This window comes from Diospyros lotus, chromosome 8, assembly GCF_014633365.1.
Source record: "Diospyros lotus cultivar Yz01 chromosome 8, ASM1463336v1, whole genome shotgun sequence".
Taxonomy (NCBI): domain Eukaryota; kingdom Viridiplantae; phylum Streptophyta; class Magnoliopsida; order Ericales; family Ebenaceae; genus Diospyros; species Diospyros lotus.
Window position 1 is genome coordinate 5,913,997 of NC_068345.1, and position 26,024 is coordinate 5,940,020.

The 26,024-nt window shown below is 36.7% G+C and overlaps 3 protein-coding genes across 6 annotated transcripts; 1 reads left to right on the plus strand and 2 right to left on the minus strand.

Annotated features, from left to right (window-relative positions):
• Nucleotides 1-325: 325 nt before the first annotated feature.
• Nucleotides 326-9,537, plus strand: LOC127808726 (uncharacterized). The gene is made up of 5 exons (XM_052347309.1): nt 326-407; nt 783-1,704; nt 1,832-2,072; nt 8,274-8,356; nt 9,244-9,537. Exons 2-5 carry the CDS (start codon nt 811-813, stop codon nt 9,337-9,339), a joined length of 1,314 nt encoding a protein of 437 aa, XP_052203269.1. The 5' UTR covers nt 326-407; nt 783-810; the 3' UTR covers nt 9,340-9,537.
• LOC127808732 (NAD(P)H-quinone oxidoreductase subunit M, chloroplastic) lies at nt 9,454-10,651 on the minus strand. The gene is made up of 2 exons (XM_052347314.1): nt 10,046-10,651; nt 9,454-9,762 (listed from the first exon to the last, which is right to left on the minus strand). Exons 1-2 carry the CDS (start codon nt 10,499-10,501, stop codon nt 9,580-9,582), a joined length of 639 nt encoding a protein of 212 aa, XP_052203274.1. The 5' UTR covers nt 10,502-10,651; the 3' UTR covers nt 9,454-9,579.
• A 2,959-nt stretch (nt 10,652-13,610) lies between these two features.
• LOC127807384 (uncharacterized) lies at nt 13,611-25,012 on the minus strand. Of its 4 annotated transcripts, none has more exons than XM_052345185.1 (10): nt 20,039-25,011; nt 19,135-19,330; nt 18,876-19,026; nt 18,648-18,762; nt 18,360-18,434; nt 15,975-16,065; nt 15,518-15,788; nt 15,379-15,421; nt 15,200-15,303; nt 13,611-14,384 (listed from the first exon to the last, which is right to left on the minus strand). In XM_052345185.1, exons 1-10 carry the CDS (start codon nt 24,888-24,890, stop codon nt 13,890-13,892), a joined length of 6,393 nt encoding a protein of 2,130 aa, XP_052201145.1. In that variant the 5' UTR covers nt 24,891-25,011; the 3' UTR covers nt 13,611-13,889. The 4 variants fall into 4 exon arrangements, with proteins under 4 accessions (XP_052201145.1, XP_052201143.1, XP_052201142.1 ...); XM_052345183.1 differs by having other exon boundaries at nt 18,615-18,762; XM_052345182.1 differs by having other exon boundaries at nt 15,379-15,788; nt 20,039-25,012.
• Nucleotides 25,013-26,024: the final 1,012 nt, after the last annotated feature.

Genomic DNA, 26,024 nt, shown 5'->3' on the forward strand with positions numbered 1-26,024 from the left:
AAATTTATCTAAATATTAAGAGATAAATGTAATAAGATGATGTGTAAAGACAAAAATAACAATAAATAAAACTCGTTATTAAGAATAAAATACTTTATTATATCTCACCACTCTCAGTATTAATTTAGCTCTTAATAGACCCACGTTTCAACTTGATAAGCTGCGTTTGGAAAAGTGTAATAATTTATTAAATAATTTAAAAATGATAGTATTTTTAAACATTTCTCAATGTTTTTGGGTATACATGCCAAACAAACAATTCCTTATATATTAGGAGTGACTCCGCGTTGTATTATATACGTGGAATCCCCAGTGATCGCAACACTCTCAAAGTCTGCCCTCTGCGCCTTTTCATCTTTCTCGTTCTGCCGTGGTACGTTTCTCTCCTCGCGCGCGCATATATCTATGTATGTATATGAATACAAGTGCATGCTTTGATATATGAATGCAGGTAGATGTAGCCACATTTTGATGTACTGAAGTTAGGTTTTTCCTTTTCCCTCATTGAACTGGATTTCAGAATCCGGCCACCGCTTCAAAATCGGTTTTTATTTTCAATTTGTACTTTTTTTGTTGTGTATTTGTTATCTGCAGTTCTAAACTGTTGATGCGCTTGAATTTATGCTTAATTTGTTGTCGCTAGTACTTAACTTTGTTTTGGAAGAAGTGTTTGTTTGCGTCGAGTTTGTAATGCGGGGAGGATTGGAAGAGGTATTTGGGGAAAATAGAGGAGAGGAGGTTTCATTGGTTTAGTCGACTGATTTTTGTTTTTCGTGGGACAGATATTGCTTTTGGTGGAAGTGGAACAGAATGCGGGAATTTGTTGGGGATGCTTCTGGTTCTGGTCGTGCAAACGATGAGAGGTTGGCGAGGCGGTTAAAGAGAAGGCGGGTTGATATCAGGGGTTTCGGGGATTACACGACGTATTTAAACCAGTTGGGGAAGTGTAAGGAATTGACTCATGTGGTTGAGGATATTGACTCGGTCTCTGAGGGAGAAGACACTGAAGGGGATGATTTTGAGGAGAAAGATGATGTAGACCCCCAGTATAAATTCTTCTTGGAGAGATTGAAAGAAGATGGAACGTCTTATGTTCTCAACCTTCCTATAAACAGTTATATGACCTTATCTATAAAATATGAAGCTGATGTTAGTTCAGATCATGAGGGTGAGCCACCCTCTCGAGGGAAATCCAGGAAGGTTCCTAATAGGAGGGGGACTGAAGCTGTAAAAGATCCAAGGAACATTCTGAACAAGGAAAAGAATTGTGGGGAGAAGAATCTGATGAATGTTGCAGGCAAAGATATTATTGATTCCTTAAAAACTGCAGGAAGGATTATGGGAAATAAAAGGGACAACTTGAAGTTGGGAGAGAATTTCAGGCATCAACCCAAGGCTCATGTTTCTAGTCATGCCGTTTCCCATCAAGAACCTGATCCAAAAGGTGATCACGTGTTTGAAGCTGAATGCCACCATGAAAAGGAAGATAATGTGACAGATGCAACCTACAAAACATTCCTGGACCATATCAGAGAAGAAGGCTATTCCATGGTTCTTGAAATGGAAGGCTGTAAGCAGGTGAGGTATGAAGAAGATGATGATGCTGATTTATCTGATGCAGAAGTGTTGGTTGGTGGTAATGTTTCAGATTTCAAGAAAGGAAACTATAATCCATTTGAAAGTTCAAAAATACGTTATTCACTTGTAAGTAACCTCCTTTATTGCGTTCTATTGATTTTTTTTTTTCAAATTTCTTTTAAGTTAGGCATTTTTTTTAATTCTGCTCTATGTTGATTTGATTTACTGTTAACTTTGTTCTTCAATTGTACAGATGGGGAAAGACAAGCAGCAGCATCTTGGAATCACTCACACAGGTAGCTGTTCCATGTATAGAGAAAAGCTCATGGATAAACTCAGCAAACCATATGACCACAATGAGTATGAAAAACTTTTGGAGCTCATAAATGAGCAGAAACCTAAGTCTGGGCGTCATAGAGACTTGCGTGGATCTGCATCGTTAAAATCATACTTGATGGATGAGTACAATCCATCTTATCTTGAACAGCACAGTGGTAAGTCGAAATCTGCATAAAGCTTTCTTTGGTGAATTGAGGGGGAACCTACAGCATGACAAAGGATATAACAGCCTTTTAGAGGATCTGGCCATGGAGAGAAATGGATGGAGGTTTAGAATTCATGTCCCACAGTGGGATTAAGGCTTGTGATTGTTGTGAAGACAACAAGTTCCATGTTGGAATCGGCAAAAAGAAATCGATTGAATAACTAACTCATGCAGCTTTTTAGAAAATAAAGCATTTTTTTGGGTTTTGCTCTATCCATATTTTTGTGTATGTTTATCTAACAGGATGGAAATCCATTCTTCCTTAATCAAGCTATTAGCTGAAGTAACGGATATGGTCACTCTTTCAATATGGCAAAATTAACTACAAACTGTTTTATGGATCTGCCATTGCTTTCTTCTTAACTCTGCTAATCATTTTCTCAAGCTGCAGTTAGGGATTACTAATTACCATAATTGCTGAATAATTATCAATTGCCAAGTCTTTCTTCGGGATTGTGTATCATTTCTTTAATGTTTTTGTTTTGATATGTATGCAAATTATATGAAAATTAATGAATGAATTACAAAATTGCAACCTTCATTGATGAATTATTTTATGTTGTGATACGAAAAATTTCATGAATGATTGCGTCCTTAAGATTGAGTTGATTTATTGATACACATCAGAATAGGCATGGGACTTGGATATGGAAAAATAAGGCCATGTGGTAATTTTCATAAAATAAGGCCCAACATGGTGGTAAAGACAAGAAGAAATAAATATGCATTTTCATGAATAAATATGACAATCCTTTGTCATTTGTCAGAGAGAAACATGCTCTCATATATTATCACATCAAAATTTGCACATTTTAGATATTGGGAAAGTGCAAACAATATTTTTTATTTATTTATGAATAGAGATAGTAAATAAGGGCTTTGGAAAGCTTCAAAAATAAGTGATTAATCAGTAGAAATTTATATTTTTATTTTGGTTATTGACTTCTAAGTAAATTTCTTGAAATGAAATATGCATTTATATGACATAGCCAAAAAAACGAAATATGCATTTGTATGGTTCTTTGCAATGGATATCTGCAGCTCCCAAGGTACAAAGGATGTTCGCTTAAGAAAAAATTTAGGAAAAAAATGGTGTTTGGATGTTTTTTTGTTGAGCTTGTCCAACATAGTTGGGCACTATTTCTGCTTCTTAGGTTGTTTGTTTAAAAATATAGTAATGATTGAAATGATAAATTTTCTTACCAAAGCATGGAAAGGTGTGGGTACAGGAAATTCAATATTATTCCACAAGTCATTTTAGTAAGGGAGACATTATGTCCACAACTAGTTGGCATAACCACACACAAATTTAATCCAATCTTCAAAGAAAGGTCCAAAATCAGGAAAGGAGCGTCTCCATTGGACTAGGAAGCATGGACACTACATGTTGGGTACTGTACCCATTACTGACATGTATTTGGATACATATATGCAGGATATGTCTTGGGCGGCCAAATGGTCTGTCTAAATTTTTTCAATTATTTATTTTTGTTTTTGAATACATCTAGGACATGTGACTGGTACATGTATTCATGAGTTGAACACAAAATACACTTTTAAGGAAATGAAGTGGCTTTTTTATGGCTGGAAGAAATGGAGGGGTTTATTAATAGAGATTTTAAAAACTTTCTTTAGGAGAAGATCTACAAGTACAATAAGTTTTCAATTAGAGAATTAGTACCACTCCAACAAGACTAGTACTTTTTTCCTTGTATATTGAATAATGCGTATATTATCAATATTATGAATTTAATAGTATTTTTTTAATAATTTTGTATATTATCATTATAAAATTATGGTATTCATATTGGTTTTTTTTGGTAGTTTTTTGAATATTCTCAGTGATTTCTAGTTATTTTGTTCATGAACACTCCCAATCCTTTTTTAAAATTTGTATCTGTGTCCTATTATCTAAATCACTGCATGATACATTCATGTACATATCTATGCTCATACCTGTATCTATGTCTGTAGTCTGTACCCATATCCCTCTTGGGACTTCTTAGCAACTAGGTGATATGTGCTCTGGCTTCTGTCAAGCCTACATATTTTATGCTTCAATCCTGTTTTGACTTACTATGTTAGTCTCTTTTAAGTTTGACAATGCTGAGCTGTCATTTGCTCCTTATTTCTGTGCTTGTATAAATGAGTATATTTGTACTACTCTATATTCTCTTATGTATTTCTGTACACTGTACACTAGAGATTAAATACAAGAGTGGATCCCAATTTAGGTAACTAATCCCAAATAATTAAGTATTTGTCAACTCAATCAAGGAAGCACAAATAAGGGAAACAATACAAATAGGAAAGCAGAATCTTATCCTAATAAAAGGAAACTCTGACAATAAGGAAACTCTAATAATAAGGAAAGGTTTCCAAATTTTTAACACTCCCTCTCAAGTTGGCAAGTGGAGATATCATCCATTCCCAACTTGTTTATGATTTCTTGAAATCTTGATAGTAGTAGTCCCTTGGTTAATACATCAGCTAGCTAGTCATTAGTTGGAGTGTAAGGAGTACTAATCAATCCACAATCAAGCTTTTCCTTTATGAAGTGTCGATCTACTTCGATATGTTTACTTCAATCATGTTGAACTAGATTGTTAACAATATTGATGGCTGACTTTTTGTCACAATAAAGTCTCACAATCCCTTTTTGCTTAACTTTTAAATCTTCAACTATGATCTTGAGCCATAGAAGTTTGCATATGCCTTTTGCCATTGCTCTAAATTCAGCCTCCGCACTAGATCGAGCAACCACACTTTGTTTCTTATTTCTCCAAGTAATTAAGTTCCCTCCTAGAAAAATGCAATAACCTAATGTGGACCTTCTATCCATGAGAGACCTAGCATGGTCAGTGTCGGTATGGGCTTCAATAATCAACTTGGTACCTTTCTTGAATAGGATGCCTTTCCTTGGAAATGCCTTAAGATAATGGAGGATTTTAAAGACAACATGCATATGTTCTTCTCTAGGATCATGCATGAATTGATTTACCACTCTAACTGCATAAGTTGTGTCCGGCCGTGAATGGGATAGATATATAACTCTGTCCACCAGTCTCTGATATCTTCTTTTATCAATCACACTATTATCTCCCTTTCCAATTATCTTGTAGTTTATAGGAGTTCTTCCTGCCTTACTATTGAGACTTCTAGTTTCTTTGAGAAGATCCAAAATATACTTTTTGTGAGATATGAAGATGCCTTTCTTATAATAGGCCACCTCAATATCGAGGAAGTATTTGAGCTTGCTAAGGATCTTGATCTCAAATTCTTTGGCTAGACACTTCTAGCAAGGATCTTGATCTCAAATTCTTTTGCTAGACACTTCTAACTCCCCATGTAAAAATGCATTCTTCACATCGAATTGCTACAAACATCAATTAAAAAATTAGTTGCAAGGGAGAGCAATACTCGTACTACATTCATTTTTGCTATCGGTGCAAATATCTCTTGGTAATCAACTCTATATGTTTGAGTGTACCCTTTAGCAACCAGCCTTGCCTTGTATCTTTCAAGGGTTCCATCTGCCTTATACTTGGGAGTGTAGACTCATTTGCATCCTATTGGTTTCTTTCTCATAGGTAAAGTCACAACTTCTCACGTGTTTTTCTTCTTTAGTGCATTCATCTCCTCTTTCATAGCTTGTACCCACCTTTTAGTCTCTAAAGCCTCACTTACAGAGGTGGGAATAGCAACTGAATCAAGAGAGAGCAGTGATAAAGTCTTTATGTTGAGGTGCCAGTCTATGAAGTGAAACAAATTGGGAGATGGGATGATGGGTACATTTCCTGCTAGGTTTTCGCAATGCAATAGGTAAATCTAAATCACAAAATTTAGGTTCATCAACAAATGAAGTAGGTTAGAGTGATTTCATTACCTAATACTGGTTCAGTTGCTTGGATTTGTGTTGGTTCCGGATGGGACTTCAGTTTCCTTGAGTGAACTTGCAGTTTGGTTGAAGCTGGTTCAATCGGCTAGTGCTGTTCAGTTGCTGCTGGTTTAATTGGCTGGTGCTGTTCAGTTGCCGTAGTGTCCTCCAATGAATTAGATGGAGACGAAGGTGGTGTATGAGTGGAAGAAGGAAGGGGTAGTGGAGGAGACGGTGTATCCGTGGAAGAAGGAAGTGGTAGTATGTAGTCTAATCCTCGATCTTCCAATGGATTCTCCCCCTGAAGAGAGGGATTAGAGGGCTGGAAATAAGGTTCCTTTTCATTGAAGGTGACATCCATGGTAACAAAGACTCTACAGGTCAATTGGTGATAACATTTATAGCTTTTTGAGTAGGGGAGTACCCAATGAAGATACATAGCATAGCTCGAGGATCAAGTTTATTGCGGTTCTGTTATGTAAATGAACAAATGCAATGCATCCAAAGACTCTAGGAGGTATTTGGTGATGAGGGAAGAAATCTGGACAGAATTTAGATAGGACCTGCATAGGGCTCTTATTATCCAAGACTTCAGATAGAACTTGATTGATGAGACAGGCAGCAATCAAAAGAGCTTTCCCCAAAAAATGTTTGGGGACATGAGTGTGGAATAGGAGGGTACGAGTGATATTGAGAATATGTCTATTTTTTTATTTTTTTTTCGGGGGGGGGCGGATATGAACACGAGAATTCATGGATGATTCCTTCCTTTTTGAGAAAATGTGTAAGAGTGTGATTAAAATATTCTCTTTCATTATCAGACCGAATCTTCTTGATTGATATCCCAAATTGAGTAGTGATCATTTTATGGAAATGCTGAAAAATGGAACTAACCTCCAATTTCTCTTTCATAAGATACAACCATGTAGTCCTAGTACAATCATTAATAAAGGACACAAACCATCTAGCCCTGGTAAGATTGGCCACCTTTGATGGTCCCCACACATCACTATGGATAACAAAGAAAGGTTTAGAAGCTCTTTGATTATGCTAAGGAAAGGAAACATGATGATGTTTGGCAAGTTCACAGATATCACAATGAAAATTCTCAATTTCAACATGCTGGAAAAGTAAAGGAAACATGGTCTTGAGTAAGCTGAACAGAGGATACCCTAGCCTAAAATGTTGAAGCCAAATTTCAGATGAGTTTGAAAGACGGGAGGAGTTGAAGGAAGCAACAAGAGCTTTAGATAGCACGAACTGAGCATCACCCCTATCGGACTTGCTGGAATCCTCAAGGTAGTAAAGTTAGTTCCGTTCCCTAGCAAATCCAATCATCCTCCCCGTTCTCAAATCCTAAAACCACTTGTGTTCCTTACACATCTTCATAGGTAGTAATGTTACCAAGATTTAACAACAAATTCAACTGTAACATGGACTATATAAACTTATGTTTGATCTGTAAGCTATATGTCAGCTATAGGCAGTTGGTGTCTTGAATTGGATTTACATATATTTCTTGATAAAAGAGTAAACTATGTTGTCTAAATAATGGTTTTCATATGTTTAACACCATGCAATCCAGAAGAGAAGGCATATTGTTGCCGAGTGGTGCTTGAAATACTAGGGAGTAGGAGAATTAGATGATCATATCCATTTGCATTGCACGGTAACTTGCCAATTGCAGTACCTTTTGTTTACCTGTTCTAAAGTGTACTGGGTAATGCTGGTCAAAGCATTGGATTTGTTTCTTGCTTGGCCAAGGAGCTTCCAAAGGAGAGACTCAAGATTGCTTTAGAACAATTCTTCTTTATGTCTAACATGGTGTATCTGGAGTGAAAGAAACAAAACAGCTTGAGTGGAGAGTTCTATACTCATTTACCTATTTAACTGGTTGAGGGAGGATTCTTCTGTTTGTATGTCCTTCATCTCCTTTGTAGATGAGATATTTTTTGTTTTGTTCTGACAGGACAAGGGTGGGGCATGTATCCGTGCAGCTGTAACTTGATTGTTTAATATTTTTTTCTTCTATTTCACCTGCCTTCTTCTGCTCTTAAAGTTGGAATTGACCTTACCCTTTTATTAATCTTGTTTTGTTATTCTCTATCTTATGTGCTCCTTTTTGCAATTTCTTTTTTTCAGTCCTTTGTTTTCTTTTTCATTTTGTTTCTGTTCTTTTTCTTGCCCGCACCCCACCGGGGGGGGGGGGGTTGGTGCTGGTTGAGACAACCTTTACCCTGACCATTTTCTAACTTTATTTTTCTTAAATGGCAGATCTTAAAAAGAAGATTGATGCAGTCAAACGTGATAGACGTAAAGTATTGAATCTCTTACGTGGGTTTTTCTTCTGGGTGGAGGTGAGTGTTCCTCTATTCAAGTTTGTAGTGTGTTTTCTTCATAGGGTGTGAAACTGCAACTTCCAGAGACAAGTATTTCTATTTTGTAGCTTGAAAACATTTTTTGGTTACATGTGTGAGATCAATACATGTCTAAAAATACTAATCCTCAGTCTTTACTGCGTCATCTCATTCCGCCATTCTGTTAGTAGTGGTTAGCTAGTGATGAAGGGCATCTATTTTGTGCATATGTTCTCTCTGCTTATTCTTTCTTTTTTTCCTCTGGTGCTGCTTCCCCAGTCCATGATTCCTCAACGTCTCTTCTTCTCTCTCTTCCTCAACTGTTTTTAACCCATTAGTTTTCTGCTACATTTTCACTCCCTCCCTCTGATTGTGGAAAGATTGTGCAAATTTGCTGCAACTTAAAAGCAAATTTTCTCCTTTCATCGCTCTTCATTTGTTGCCAATATTATTTAATTTGAGCTCATAGATTATTTAACTTGTCATGTGCAGTGGCCTGTAACTTATTGCTGTCTAATAGGCTTTTGCCATAAACTTTTCCTTCTTTGTGTTTGATTTCACGTTACAGAGTCAGAACCAAGTTTAATCTAGTTATATTGAAGTTTCTGGCTCTGGAGTGTTATTTGCATTTTTAAGAATGATACACCCATCTTGTTTGTTTGTTAGATTGTTTAGGGAAAATATCTTTACTTGCGTTCAGGTGTTATATCTCTAGTTATCATGAATAAATTCTCACACATGATCTTATCGAAACAACTTTGAACTTGTTTATTGACCAAGACCATTATAAGATAGAACCATGCAACGTAAGATTATCTCAGTTTGATGCTTTCTTTGATATTTCAGTAACATCTTCTGATGCTCGTTGTTGATGTATGTTGAAACAGAATTTGGCTCATGGAGATGCATTTCCTCCATGGTTAGATCCCTCGTGCTTAGAAGCATTGCCTAAAATTCCCTCGAAGATTAAGCCCTCTCCTTAACAACTTGACATATTAGCTGAAGGGTGTCAGGCAAATTCGTTGGACAGCATGAACACACCCGTTGTCTACAAAGGCACCGGAAGGCTCTTGTGCGCCGTTGCAACTATTACCATCTCTTTTGAGGACATACTACTCATATATGTGTTATATGTATTACGTTACACGGATCTGACAATGTGACTTTTTGCTTTTCGGAAAGTTTCTAAATGTTCTTTTGCCCTTTTATTTTTGGATCAAAACTTACGGATTTACATCTTGAAGTTTGTCATCGTAGTTGAACCCAATTCTTGGCTTTCCCATGCTGAAGTTAAGTACTCGTGCATTCATGTTGTATTTGATTTCTCCATCATATAGCAGCTTCCTTATGTAGTGCTCTATGTCTGAACCAATCAATCTCAGTGTGTATTCTGTCAATGGGGCACCCTGATTGGGCAGGGCAGAGACTTTGTTAGCGTCACAGAAACCGTACAATTTAGGAACTGCAAAATACAGTGCGCGCATCTCTTCCTAATGCAAAACATGAATGCCATGTTAACCTTTAGAGCCGATTGGATTAGGTTTTGTGCTTTTCACTTTTATCTATATCTGTTTCTATTGTTCATCAATATTCTGTCATGCTACTATGTGTACGACCAATTTGTTGGCGAAAACCATGCAAATAGAAAGCGACCTCGGGCTTTGACAAGGGAGGAGGAGAAAGGGATACCTCATAGTGATCCACAAGCTCTTGGAAGTAAGAATAGACCTTGTTGCAGGTCTCAGGAGTCCATTCGAACTCATTTGTGGGATCGAGGATCAGGGTGAGCTTATCCATCTGAGTCTGGTCGAATTCACAGGTCACAGGATCGATGTAGGCGGCGTAGATCCTGACGTGGCGGGTGGCGCTGCTCAGCCACTGCCCTCCATACTCTTTCCCCATGTTCTTGCTTTTCACATTTAGCTGGGGCTCGACTGGCCTTGGCTGCTTCATTTTCTCTCCTGGCTCCATTCTTTCTTGCTCTTGCTCTTGCTCTCCTTCTGCTTCTTTCACTTCGGCTGCTGGCTGCTGCTGAGCAGAGATGGAGAGGCTGTTTCTCTTTCTCAGCTGCTGCCCCCTTTGGCTTCCTGCAAACCCCGGCATGGAGAATTTTGTCAAGGCAAAGTATGAAGAAGTTGCAGCCATGGTTCTTCTGCCTGGCGTCTGAGCTTTTTGGCTGATTTCCTTCAGGTTCTGTGTTGATTTTGGAGTTCCTAGTTGGAAGCAGCATCCATGGATTTGGACCCTATGTTTTTGTGGATAAGTTGCCTTGCTCTCGTTAGGGACCAATATGTGGTGTACAACTGAGAAATACAATTGTTTTCCATATCATATCATATGTTAAAAAGGGTAACTATTAAACATGTTGTATTATTTATATTTATTTATTTATAAAATATTAAAAATAAGGACGTTTTGTAACTGCAAGATCTAAATTACTTACACCCACAATGTATAATTGGTCAGAGATTTCCAAATGATGTGGAATGAGCTTTTACCAACCCACCCTTAATAAAACATAAAGTGTGCTTATTATAGCTTTAGAAATAAACATTTTTCTTTAGTTCTTTGCAGATTGCCCTTTTAGGGTAACGTTAAAAAATATTTTTCTCTAGACACTATAGTTCTAGGAAGTATTAAAAACTAAAAATATGCCTAAATGATAGTATTTTAAATATAAGAGCACTATAATGTATAGTAAAGAATGGGACAAATTTCAAATTGTTGCCCTAGACCTAGAAAACGAAAGGGCCAATTTAATGTACGTCCCATTTTAACCTATACAAAGACAAAAGTTTCAATTGAAAATAATATAAGTTGGACGGGACTAATTATATATTTTTTAATAAACTAATTAAACTATGTCAAAATTCCCACAAAATCAAAATAATTGTCATTGGATACCTAATAAAATTTGTTAGATCCTTTTTTTAATATTTTGGGAAAAATAAAAAATGATTTGGCATTAGATCTAAAATGAATGATCATTTTAGATTATTTTGGCACAAATAAAATAATTTTTGATTTGATGTGATGATAAAAAAAAAGGGGAGTAAGATGAAGCATTAAACACCTAAATAATACCTTCTAACTAAATCATTAAAATGAATAAATAATATTTAAACATTTCCACCAAATGAAAACAATTATTATTGGACGCGAATGGATCATTTTTTATATTGCTCTTATCCTTTCTAACTCTTTGCAAAAAAATATTATAACAAAAATTATAAAAATAATTATTAGACATAAACTTATAGACATAAATAACCTAATGAGATTTAAAGTGAGCAATCTAGTAATATGTGGTATGATAGAATAATTGGGTATAGAAACGGAGCACTGAGCAATCGACAACAAGAAAAAGCAACCAAGTACTAAGCAACCAAATCAACAATGTCACGACATTGAGTAATTGGAGGTGAGAAAGAATGACGACAAAGGGCTTGAGAAAAAAATTGATGAAGGCATGAGTGCCAAACAATCGGTAGTAAGAGGGAACGACAACAAAGGGCATGAGAATGACTAGAGGACTGAGCAACTGAATCAATGACAGCATGAGCATCGAGAACCGAGCAATCGTAGACAAGAGGGAATGACGACAAATGGCGTGAGAATAGAATCGGCGACAACGCAAGCATCAAGTAATCAACAAAGAAAGGGAATGACAACAAAGGGTGTGAGAATGACGAGAGGATTAAACAATTGAATTGACAACAACACGAGCATCAAGCAATAAAAGGCGAGAGGGAATCACTACAATCAACAAAGATGTAAGAACGGTGATGAAAAGATTGAGTCAAATTTCGGATTTCAAACAAAAAATTAGGGCTAGGGCATGACTGAGGAGGAGAACTAGAGAAGAAAAAATAGATAAGTATATATTTGCTAGTTAGAGACGAAATTGCTTCTATTTCTATCTAGCTTTGGTCGCCAAAAATATGTTTCCGATAATTTGTGTTAATTGCAATATGTCCCCCATAATATTTTTAAAATTACAAAAATAACTTGAAAAATGTTTTTGATCGTTTTCAACATTTTCAAAATGGGAAACGTCTTTGAAACGACATTTTCGTTTACAACATCACTAGTATTGTCTACTTTATCTTTTCAATTAAAAGAACACAAAATGATGCACTTATTCTAATAAGAAAGAAACTAAAAAAACAAGGTACGTGAATAGTATGTTAAGCTTATAGTCTAGAATAAAGGCAAAACCCTTTTGGATCAAGATTGGCCCCAAAAAGGGTTGGAAAAAAGAGGAAGGAGAGAATTTACATCCTAAGTTGGTAATGTATTTTTGTTATTTATGTGTTATTTGATATGCAATGATTTTTAAAAGTTAATATTTGTAACATCAAAGTTATTTTAACACCGATGCAAGTTTATAAGATTTTTATTATCCTTAATCATCTTATATACAAACATATGACGAGCTAATCGATAATTTTAAAAATAAGTAGTAATTTGCTATCATTTTCTCTACACCATAAAGTGTATGTAAGTAAAAATAAATATAAGTACATACTAATCACAAGTTTCTTGAATTATTAAAACTCACACATTCGTTTGTTTAAACCTTTTAAATAATGTTCTGCCCATCATACCATACCATACCATACCATACCATACCATGAAGATCTAAATTAGAAGACAAAAAAAATATATGAATTCATGTGGCTGGCTATGATATATTATTAAGAAAAAAAAATCTTATTTTAGAATTAGGTTCTTTTTTTGTTCATTTTGTAATATATAAATATAATTACGTGCATCTCATGCTTTTTTTTTTTTATTACTTTTTATTCATTTCTTTGATGTTTCATTCCTTCATTGGTTAAAATAGCAATCTTAGTTAGCGACATATACTTCAGAATTAATTCTTAACATCTCTTGCTGTAATTTTTATTAGGCAAAAAATAGAACAATCATGAATTTTAAGCTTTCTTTTTTGCTTGAAGAATTCAATTTCTTTTTCTTTTTTTTTTTTAAGTACGAGAAAACTCCCTTCTGAAAATTTTCAGGTCGGCAGAAATAATAAAATACTGGTGTTTCTTAACAGAATTTCAATCTCTTAGAATCAAATCCAAAGGACAGATTTTTATTTAGGAAGAGTGAGTAATGAGAAAATAGTAACATGCTTGTTCCTCATCCATATAAATATATATATATATATGTACGTATGTATAGTGATGGTCTCTGTGTGGGAATCAAAGGGCCACCCACCAAATCCAACCCTCAGGAACAGAGTCCCTACTCCACTCAGAAGGCATTATACTATATATACAGTTAAATTTGGAGCCTAGCAGTATAAGTAGGCATTCCGACAACCACATGAAACAAAGTCTCCGCTAGAAAACCCAATCTCATATGAAGAAATTAAAATTTGCATTCTTTTTCCCTATAACTGTTCTTTCTGTTTTTTCCTTTGCTTGCCTTCTTTTCACAACTTTCTCCTACACACCAAATACAAGAAGCCAAAATCCATCTGCACCTGCAAAAAAAGAGGATTATCTTAAACTCTATTACCTTATTATTTACAACTTGATTCCTCTGAAACATCGCCTCCGGTCTTCTCACTGGGACTGCAAACAGCTGGACACAATTCTGTCATCAGATGTTTGCTCAATATGTAAACGGGCCTGATTAGATTATCATCATCTAATTGGAGATCTGTAGCGCCACCATTCCATGTGGTTGTTTCCTCACTTGCTTTACTGTCCATATCTCCAGCTTCTTCTTCATCACTACCATCTAGATGGATATAATCAGCAAATCTTCCCTCTTCAAAGAATATATTCTCGCCGTCCTTCCCGGTTTGCTTTCCAGCCACAGCTGTTTGGCATTCAGAAGTATCGATTTGCATGGAGCCAAAGTAACGTCCACGAGCATTCTTCTGTTCTCCACAAGGGTTCTTCTTCTTTCCCTTGTTTCGTTTTTTTGGGTGGTGAAGCTTGCATTTGGAACCTAGAGGGCATACTCCTCCTGCTTCAAAAACAGGGCAGACATAGCTGTGCTTCTTTCGACACTGCAAGTTACAGAGGTTATCCGTTTACTTGGTTCACAGTAAGTGGGGTGTGTGCAAGTAACAAGTGCGCATGTGTGCATGTTGGGGGAAGGGAAGAATCGCAATCAAATGATACTAATATGAAATTATGTTGACACAATCCCAGAGTTGCTACAAATGAGTTGGTCAATAATTTAAACGAATCAAAAGAAACAACCATATCAGCTTTTTTGAGAAAGCTGGATAAAAACAATAAAAGAGTTCAATTATCAATTTGATTGCAATTAAGAGATAGTGACATGATGTAAAACAACAACATATCCAGCCTTTATCTATCCCACTATGTGGGGTAGTGACATGATGTAAGAATGGTAAAAAAAAACAAATATGATAGATTTCATGCCCCAAATGCCAATGTAATTTTATTTATGCTTTGTAGAGAGAGAGAGAGAGGAGAAAGGGAGAGAATGGCATATAATTGAACGGAGCAAAAGGGTAAGGGAAGCAACATGGAATTGTGACTCTCCCCTTGTTTGGGAAGAATGGAACATAAAGAAGAGCAATGTAGCTCTACTTTGTTTGGACAGAGAATGAAAGGGAATGGGAAGGTAAAAAAATAAAACAAAAGTAACAAACCAACCATACCCTTCACCTTCAAATAATGTTGGTTTTTTTTCCCAAAATAATAAAGGCAAAATAGTAAAATAAATAAAATAAAACTTGCAGAAAATATGACAGCCCCTTGCCCCCAAAGAAGGGAAAGAGTTTGCCTTCCCCTCCCTAGCCCCCAACCAAGAAAGGTGTTATGAAATATGACAGCCAAATTCTAGCGATACCTCATTTCCATCAGCACAATAGCCCTTGAGAAAACCTTCACAAATCGAGGCATTGGGGTTCACATTTACATGTCTATAAGGACAACTCTCATTGGTACACAATCCTGCCAGAAAACGAGTCAGAACACTGAGCTTGTACAACATGAATTGACATAAGTACAACAAACAACAATACCCACCTTGCAGAAAATATGAACAGTCCTGCATTCTGTCAGGAATTACCTGCATGGGAAAGAAAATAAGTAGAGGTAAAATGATAAACAATAAATATAAGCCACTCAACCATACTGAAATCTGTCTATTAGACAATTGATACACCTGATGGGTCAATTTGCAGTTTGGATCAGTGCATGAACCCTTCAAAAATTTTGTGCAGACAGCAATTTTCGATGGATCATGAATATAAGGACATTTCCCATCATCCTTATTACATTTCCCAAACCTCGTGAAGAACTGACAGTACTTCCTCTTTCTAGCCAACCGCAGTCTAGCAGTGTGTAAGCTCCATCGAACTTTCTCACTTGCCAAAATTCTTGTTCGTTTTTTGGGATCCCGAATCAACTGGTTACCATTGCCTATTCGAACATACCTGGCAACAGTTGAATAGATTCACATGAGACAATTCTAAATTATACAGTTAAAAGGTACAGTTAAAACCCTTTTGCTTCATTCTATGATCATGGATTTATCATTGTTATTAATAAACAGTTTTTAGATCACTAAAGTATGATTTGATAAAAGTTCTGGGTATTATCCTCAACGATGTTCAACATACTCATGATTGCCAATCAGTAATCTCTTTGGAACAGGCGATTTCTTTTCTTCCTTCTCAGACTGAGCAGTAACCGAACATGGCGATTCCTCGTCTACAGAGATCATGGAATAAATTGTGAGCCAAAATTCTAGATAGGAAAGTATGTTGACTTACGCGTAACAAGGATATCCATCTAAGATTGTCCATAACAACAAATAAAAGAATCTATCAATGCTAGAAAACCACCCAAAAAAATTGAAAACAGTGTAAATAAAATTATCAAGTTCGCACCAATCTCAAGGAATATTCATTGCCTCAGTTACTCTATTTCCTTCTAATTTTTCTACCTACAACAACAACAATATATCCAGCCTTTATCCCACTATGTGGGGTCGGCTACATGAATTCTAGACTTCCATGTATTTCTGTCTTTTGTCATATCCTCATTTAGATCCATATATTTCATATCAAATTTTAATGTCTCTCCCAAAGTCTTCTTGGGTCTACCTCTACCTCTTTTTGTGACTAATTATTCCATTTCATCAACTCTCCTTACAGGAGCGTCTCTTAGTCTCCTTCTCACATGACCAAACCATCTTAGTCTACTCTCTCTCATCTTCTCCTCGATTGGCACTACTCCTACCTTATTACGAATAACTTCATTTCTAATTTTATCCTTTCTTGTATGTCCGCACATCCATCTTAACATTCTCATCTCCGCTACACTCATCTTTTGCTCATGCTGGTATTTGACTGCCCAACATTCTGAGCCATACAGCAAGACTGGTCTTATAGCTGTCCTATAAAATTTTCCTTTCAATTTTAATGGGATTTTACCATCACATAACACCCCCGATGCATTTCTCCATTTTAGCCAACCTGCCTTAATTCTATGTGCGACATCCTCGTGGATTTCTCCATCTTTTTGAACCACTGATCCCAAATATCGAAAATAGTCTTTTCTTTGTAAGATTTGGTCTTCTAATTTTATTATAACATCATCCACTCTTGCATTTTTACTAAATTTGCATTCCATATATTCTGTTTTCTTTCTACTTAATTTAAATCCCTTAGATTCTAAATTGTTTCTCCACAACTCAAGCTTAGTGTTCACTCCTTCTTTTGTTTCATCCACCAACACTATGTCGTCTGCAAATAGCATACACCATAGCACATCTGTTTGAATATCTTTAGTGAGTTCATCTATTACTAGGGCAAATAAGTATGGACTTAGTGCAAAACCTTGATGCAGTCCTATTGTAGTTGTAAATGGTTCAGTATCCCCTCCGCATGTTCTGACCCTTGTCTCTACACCATGATACATGTCCTTAAGGGCTTGTATATAGGCTATTTTGACTCCTTTCTTCTCTAAAATCCTCCATAATACTTCTCTAGAGACCCTATTGTAGGCCTTTTCTAGATCTATAAACACCATATGTAGGTCCTTCTGATGATTTCGATATCTTTCCATTAGACGCCTCAGTAAATATATAGCTTCCATTGTTGACCTATCAGGCATGAAACTAAACTGATTTTCTGACACCTTTGTTTCCTTTAAGAGCCTCTGCTCTATTACTCTCTCCCAAAGTTTCATGGTATGACTCATTAACTTAATTCCTCTATAATTTTCACAGTTTTGAACATCTCCTTTGTTCTAATTTTTCTACCTAGTGTAAATAAAATCAGAAATTTGTTTCCTAATGTTGACAACTTGGAAAATTAAAAACATAAATTGTTTTCTATCGTGATAATAATCATAATATACATAGCCGCATATATTGGTCATAACCTAATATTAGCCTTTTCAGATACCTCTTAACCTATTGGGGTTAAGGGCAATCCCAGCCACACTTCAATGCAAAATTTCCCAGACATGCAAACAGGTATGTGAAAAAGCCCAAGTCTCAAACTAAGGGGCTTGTGATTCATTTGGTGCAAGCATTCCCAGCTTTAGATACTGTTTCTGTATAAACCTAACAGATTGAATTAAAGCATCGGAGGCTAATCCAGGAAAATACTTATAGTAGCCTTTCCAACATATAACTAGAAAACTCCCAAAGCCTTCGAAAGAAAACCAACATAAAAAGAGACTTATATCAAAATAATGGACAAAGGTTAAACGACAATACTGAATTTATGCCTCAGACACTAGGAATATGTGCAGAATGCAGATTGAAAACAATTCCACAAAGATACCAGTTTTGTTAGTTCCATGTCATCAAATATGAAATTCAGAACCGGATATACACCAAGCACTTTCTAGACAATGAAAGATAGATGAACTTTTTCATACTGCAAAAAGAAATAAAACACCCCCCCCCCCCCCCAAAAAAAAAAAAAAAAAGAAAATAAATAAACTCCACTCACAAAAGAGAGAATGGCTTTAAGAAAAAATTAGTAGAGCACCTGCAATCCTCTGAAGTGTCCGTCTCGTTGGATCCATTTTGTATCGAACAGAACCAACACGGAACACACGCTCTCCTGTAACATAGTAACAGTCAGAAACGCATGTACAGAGAAGGTGTGTATTAATTGCACCCACCAATTACTTTCTCAAAATATTATTATGTTTCTGGGTACTTATTTGATAGCATCAATTCAACGAAATTCACTAGCACCGAAAAAAATGAACTGCCACACCAGGGCTGTTGATTGGCCTACCTGGGCGCAGCTCTATACTATGAACTGACTTACGGAAAGAATGATTTCTATTCTTTGTTGTTGGTGTCTTTGTCCCAGCAGAAACAGCATTAACACCACTCTTCTCTCTTTTTTTCTTCTGTACTGCAGCAACAGCCAGTGTAGCTTCCTATAGAAAAGCACAGTATTGATTAATCAAGTAAAACACAATTCCTCTTAGTTGTAAATCAAACCATATTTGAAGGCCAAGGTTTTTTTCCTGAATAATAATCCCACACCAACCTCATTTGCCTTTCTCGAGTTCTTTTCAATGGATTTTGACCACTTCAAACTAGACCGACCAACACTCAAAACCTTAGATTTCCGAAGAGACAATCCCCGAGCAGACCTTGTGTAGATAGTTTCCCTTTTTCTTGAGAGCAGCAATTTCCGACTAAAGATGCATAAGAATCCATTGGTTTCTCAGGTCAACATGTAAAGATAATTTAAAGGCTGGAGCCAGCAGCGCACACACAGAGAAAAGCATTAAATGCCAACATACCTGATTGCGGACAAGGAATTATAATTGGAAACGGAGGCAGAATTATGCATGACACTTCTCAAGTATGTAGCTCTTTTCCACGGAAATAGATGTGGCCACACTTGATGTAGCAATGGATTATCTTTCTTCAATGAATATGCATCCCGAAGTGTCCAAACCAAAGAGTATTTTGAAGGTTTATATGCCTTTGCTAAACCTGCATATGATGCGGTTGGTTTAGCGAGTTGATCTTGATGGATCAAATAACAATGTGGCTAACAAAGAGAAGGATTGCATAAGAAGTGGCTAGAAAACCAATAATTATGCAGTCTGATGCACCTCACTGGTCATAAAACATGGTTCCGGTATAATCAACAAGTATGTATATACTGAATCACAAACCCCTGCAAAGAAGATAGAACACAAAACTATATTTTCTCCTTTATATGAGTTTTTTTTCCTGTAAGTCCTTTATATGAGTTCACATATCAGAGAACAGGTTTGATCAAGTCACCCTCACGATCAGTAACATAAGTACTCACAATTAAGAAAAATAGAAGAGATTCAAGTTACAGTATGCTACAGCATTTACAGCATTTGTGAAATGACAATCAGACCAGCCAACACTATAATGAGAGTAACCCTACTGTCCACTTAACTAGCTGAAGTCAATTAGCCAGGAACCACAGAGTTCCTTGCTGACAACAAAAAACTTGGAGTTGAAGACAACTTTTCATTGGGAAACAGTGGTGCTTTGTGTCAAAGATTTAAAACGAACACAAGATGCTATAAATCATGTCTACTTCTTAAGTCATCTGTTATTTGGTTCATCATTATAATGTATCAGATAAGCTTACAAATCAACCAGTATATATGTTCTCAGAAATAATTAGAAAACACTTGTCAAATGAGTTCCTCAACATACCTTTACCAGGGCGCTGCCTACTAGAACTGCTTGTAGAAACCTGAAGATTGCTTTTCCCCTCTAATTTTGAAGTGTCATCAGACATGTTAACCTTTACAGTTACTTCCAGCGACTTTCTAATGAGCTGATTTCTTTTCCTTTTATAGTAACCATCAGAGGACGGGGCTTCAGCCTTATCTACATTCTGAATAGATGTGTCACTAGAACTGGAAGCTGCAACCAACTGATTGGATTTTCTCTTCAAATATACTATCTTCTTTGTTTCTAGAGACACTGAATTTCCATCTTCCAGTAAATTCTGGCTTCCAGAATTGTTGGTTTGACCATTTTGATAGTCATGAGTCCCAAAAGAATTTGGAGCATCCTCAAAAGGCTTTGGTAAATCTGGATTCTCTTTATGTTTTGAAGGATCTGACTCAGTTATAGAGCAACCATTTACCAGGGAATCTGCCAATGGTAAAGGTGCTCCATTTCCTGAAGATAAGGTTATGGAGTTGGATAAGTTGGGTAATGGAGGTGTTTGAGGCCTTTCAAGAGCAGAATTCTGCCCAGTACTCGAGCAAATCAGTGGGTCACTGCCGTTGACCTTGCTCTCAACTACTGTCCCTTTACTCAATCCATCTATTCCCATAGAATTCAACCGGTAGACAGATGAACCTGATGCATGAGAGAAATTAAGTGGAGCAGCTGCTGGAGAAGGTTTTCTTACGAGACTGTTACCTTTACGAATGTAAGAAGCATTCTGATTCTTTCCAATACCACTAGGTGACTGCCAATGTGGAGCAGCAGTCCTCGTGTAGGATTTCTTTCCTGGAAAAGATGAAGCAGCAGGATTGCTAACTCGATGCCAGGTTCTGGGTTTTGAGAGGCAGCTTGATGTTTCTGTTTTCTTTAAAGATAAATGGCTAGGAAATCCTCTAGGGACTGCCGAAGCCAGCTGGTTTTTTCTAATGTTAATTTCCCCACCCATAGAATTCCAACCAGAAGTTTTTCTTCCATCCTGAGGCCTGATTCCAACCTTGGAAATTATGGAGTGAACAAGTCCCACTGTATGGCCTGATTTCTTGTCAAGAGCCACATCTTGCAAAGACGTATTCAAAGAATATGGTGAATGACCTTCAAACACAAGCTTATCAGTTTTTGTTACATCCTCGCATCCCTTTTCACTTGGTACTTGGCCATCTGATGCATTTTCCTTGAAGCGTGAGGCTGAGATAGTTGATAATTTCTCTGTAGGGTCCTGATTAGATAATTTCATAGGCTCAGGCTCCATTTCATCAGGCAAATTAATATCAGAGATATCATTACCATCTACATGAGTGGACAAAGTGTTTAATAAAGACGGCAAACCATCCTTCACAAGAAGGCAACTGTCATACTCCACATCAGTAACAGGTTTTGTTTGATCAATGGCTGGAGACAAAGTTCCTAAGGGAATTCTCTGCTGAACGGTTCCTGAGCAAAGTATTCCTGGCTCCTTGTCAGTCTTGGAAGCATCTATATTTTCCCCTCTAGCTTTTTCCGTATCAAGAGTATCAAATTGATTATTTGTTCTGGTCATAATAGCCACAGAATCTTTTTCTTTCTGCTCACCTACCACTCCTAATGGATAAGGATATCGTTGCTCAAGTTTTGAAACAACAATATTACAGCCCTCACCCACCAAGCCATTCCGTGAGGCTCCCACCTCCGTATTTCCTAACAACAAAGTCGTACTCTCTGAACAAAGAGGAAAGCCAGAAGAAAACACAGTATCCATGTTAGACACCATAACTCCATCTTCTGATTGTATCAAATTCCCATCAGTACTTGAAGGAACTTCCACACTGTGCATGAAGAAACCAGCACTTACAGGCTCCTCCTGTGTCTCAGAGGGCAATGGAGAAGGTGAAACTGATTCAGAGACTTTTCTCTTCTTCATATGATTGGGAGAAGTTGCATTTTGACTCACCTCAAAACACCGTTTAACTGAAAGGTCATTTTCCAGATAACCTTTTGTTGAACTGTCCCAATGCACAATGTTGTCCTTGTCGGTACATGCTATGACAGTATCATTGTTCCCTGCACCCAAAATCATAACTTCATGTTCAGCAGAACTAAAATCCTCAACGGGACAGCTTAAGGTTGTAGCTACTGGATGTAAAGTGCTAACTTCATTAACAAGCAAACTGATTTTGCTTGGACTTAACAATTCCAAAGGAATCTCCCTGTCTTTTCTCTTATTAGGTGAACACCCATTAACATTAACATGTAGGTTTCCTCCACATGACATTGTGGGCTCTGAAAGTCCATCTACAGGAATAGTCTTTATCAAACCAGCTGGACATGACTCATGGCTATTGTTGTCGACAAAACCAATCTTACAAACAGGTCTTTTCCATTCAGAATTAGTAACAACACTGTTAGAAGCTAAGGCAGTACTTTCGTTGTGAATGCAGACACTTGCATCAAAGCCCCTCTTGATGGTTTCCTTTGCACTTGACAAACCAAATGTACCATTGCTTTCAATTGAAGGAATGGACCTTGGCAATCCTTCCAAAGCAGCACTTTCCACCAATAAGGCAGTTTCTTTAAAAATAGCACCAGCATTTACATCATAAACATTAGCAACAGTATCATTCAGTTTCTCTCCAGTAAGGCCATTCTCAGAATTTGAAGCATTATCCCCTTCATGAAAATTGCTGTGTAAATTCAAGGGACCCTTCTGAACCTTGATTTCCTGGGGACGGAGTAAATGATTAACATCATCTCCTATTGGCAACTTAGACTCTAAAGATTCTTTAAAAAGATCATTTTGAAGAATTACAGGGGGTTCATTCTGAGATCTCTGGCTAATATGATCCATGTGAAAAAATTCAGATGGAGAACTTATATACAATTCAACTGGAACCCTGTCAGAACTTGACACAGCATTCAACTCAACCTTTGTATCTTCAGTTACTGTACCCACATCAACTTTGGTTTTCAGAGGACTCGATGAACCCAAAAGTGGGGAAGAGATATTTCCCTCACCCCTCATGTTCCATATATGTGATCCACCAGAATCAATGTCAGCACCAGCTTTAGCCGAAACTATAACCCCTAGAAATTCATCCACTTTATTATGTTCAGTCAATCCATTTGAATAAGGCTGGACCTCAATATTATCTACCAGAACCATAGAAGAAGAAGCTTTTTTCTCTTTAAATTGCATATCATCCTCACCAGCCTGTGAGGCTGCAGGTAGACTAGTTGTGGATCTGTCTTCTTTGACAAGCTCAGCATTTTTCTTGATTGTCCGTGATCTTGACCCACGAGAAAGAGTGCTTACAACTTTATTTTTCTTCCTTGACCTCAGCGAAGATATTCCATCCAAGTCAACAGTACCATGCTTATGTGAAACCAGTTCTTTTGGTGTATTATATCCATGAGAACTGATGGTGCCGCTGGAACAAGATTGTGAACCAAAACCACGTACAGCTTCACCACTAAAATCCATGACATTCTCCCTCGACTGCTTTGGGTTCTTGCAAGAAATAGATGGGCAATCCAAAGCATTCGTGGGGCTGTTTGATTTCACAGGATTATGGCTTAGTTTGGTAGGTGGCAAGTTTAAAAGATCTGCAAACTTTTTATTTCCTGGCTGCAAATTCCTATCAGATTCAGTTCCATTACTTGTAGAGGTCACAACAGCCTTGGCTACCAGTGCATTAGATTTAAACGAAACATCAAGCTCCACTGGGCTTCCCTCTCTATCTTCTTCCATTCTGTTATTAGAATAAATGAAGGAGCCTCTACTTCTAAACCTACTGGGGTCTGAGTTATCAGTTCGAGCTGAAGGAAAATTGTATTCATCGTTTCTATTCCTATTATGAGACTTCCCATATTGAATCCTAAGTAATGCACTCTTCTTCTGTATTTTCTTTCTGGGACTCTGCCGGAAATCTTGTTTACCTTCTCTACTACCTCTAGAAACAAATCTACCCGTACCATAACTTTGAGGTGCCCGCCTGGAGAAACCAAGTCGGGGTTCTCCATCACCTTCACCGAACTCATTCGTTTTTGTCTCCACTGGTGCATCAGGAAAATCTCTGGAGGGCGGCAGATCATGAGTCCATCTTATATTTTTCTTACGTCGAAACCTATCACTATCTGAACCCATACCATGAAAAGATTCATAACTCCCCATGTTTGACCCATTATCTCTCGAGGAATTAGGGTTAGAATCAACAAGTGTATCACCAAAAGAAGATCTCCTATGAGGACCGCTGGAACTTGATACATAATCATCGTGGTAATCAGTGCTGCGACTACCAGATCGACTTCGTAAAAATTCTGGACTATGATTAGGTTCGAACGCATCAGTCAATCCGTCTCTAAACCTAAAACTACCTTCTAGACCAAGCCTATGATTATCAGCTAGCCGAAAGGGAGACACAGGGATTTGATCGTCGAAAAAACGACGGCAAACAACAGGTGAACCCACCCATGACTCAGGACCGGGATCGGGAAAAGAATTATCCAATTCGTGGATACGAAGACGGGATCGATCGTCATCGAACAGGGGCCTATTGAAAACCCTAGGCGGAGAAGAATGACGGCGAGGGAAATCGAAGTCTTCAACGGGGTGATGATTGAGGAAAGTGAATTGCGATTGGTGAGACGGGGGCCGCAGCGGCGGCGGCGGAGGAAGGGGGCGGTAGGATTGGGGTGGCAGAGGAGCAGAAGGCGGCGGAGGAAGGAAGCGCGGGTAGAAATTAGGGTCCGTGGATAAGCTTTGGGGCGGAGGAGGAGGCGGAGGCAGGGGAGCGGGGGGACGGTGGGACAGCGGGACATACCTGGGAGGGTGGTGGAGGAACGGTGGTGCCTCCATCGTGCGCGGCGGGCGGAGATTGATTGACGGAAACCGTTGATTCTTCTCTCTAAAACTGTTGGCTCTCTCTCTCTCTCTCTCTCTCTCTGTGTTGTGTGTTATGTACGATTGCGTGTCGTTGGCCGCTGTTTATCCTTGACTCGTCTTTTAATCCAACCAGATCCTACTGGGATTGGGAAACATATACATATTTAATAAATAATAATTTAATTATTATTATTATTATTAAATGCAAAATCAATTTTTATTAAAAATAAAAACAAAGAATAACTCTTTTTTTATTATAAAAACAATAATAATATTTACATTTTTTATATTTGAATTTTTTGATAAAATATTTTACAACTTATAAAATGGACGAGAAAGAAAGTTATGCGGATAAAATAATTAATAATTTTTTAAATTAGAAGAAAGGTCCCTGCAATTAGTGTATTTTTGCCTTTACACGCCCGCACGCACATACGTATGGGCCAACTTATATTTTTATTTTTATATTTTTTTGTGTTATTATTTAAATTTTTTATATTTTAATTACCTCACTAAACTTATATTTTGTATTCAATTTAACATATGTATTTTAATATTTTTTTAATATATCAATTTAAACTTTTTATTATTTTCATTGCATTAATTGAATTTATATTTTTAAGTTAATTTAACTCATATAATTTAATGTAAATAGAGTGTAATGTATATTTTATAATTTTATATTATCTTTTTTTTTATACATAAAAATATAAAAATTAAATTTACTCAAAAATATAGGATGAAAGTCATATTGGAAAAAACAAAAAAATTGAATTACCACTTAAAAAAAGATGAAAGTATATAGGTTAAATTGATTATTTAATAAATAATTTAAATTAAATTAATCTAAAAATTTTGGAATTAAAAAATTTATATAGAATCTACCTATTATATATATTATTTAAGTAAATACCTTTTTTAGTGTTCGTGACACGTAAAGTTGTATTTAAAGTTGTATATATATTATACACAATTCTTTATGTTATATTTTCAATTTTTTTATCTTATAAAAAATCAAAATTTTTGAACATTGAACTATTTGAAAGAAAATTCCAAACAAATTATTAAAGATTTGGATGCCAATATTTTAAAAGTTTAATTATTTAT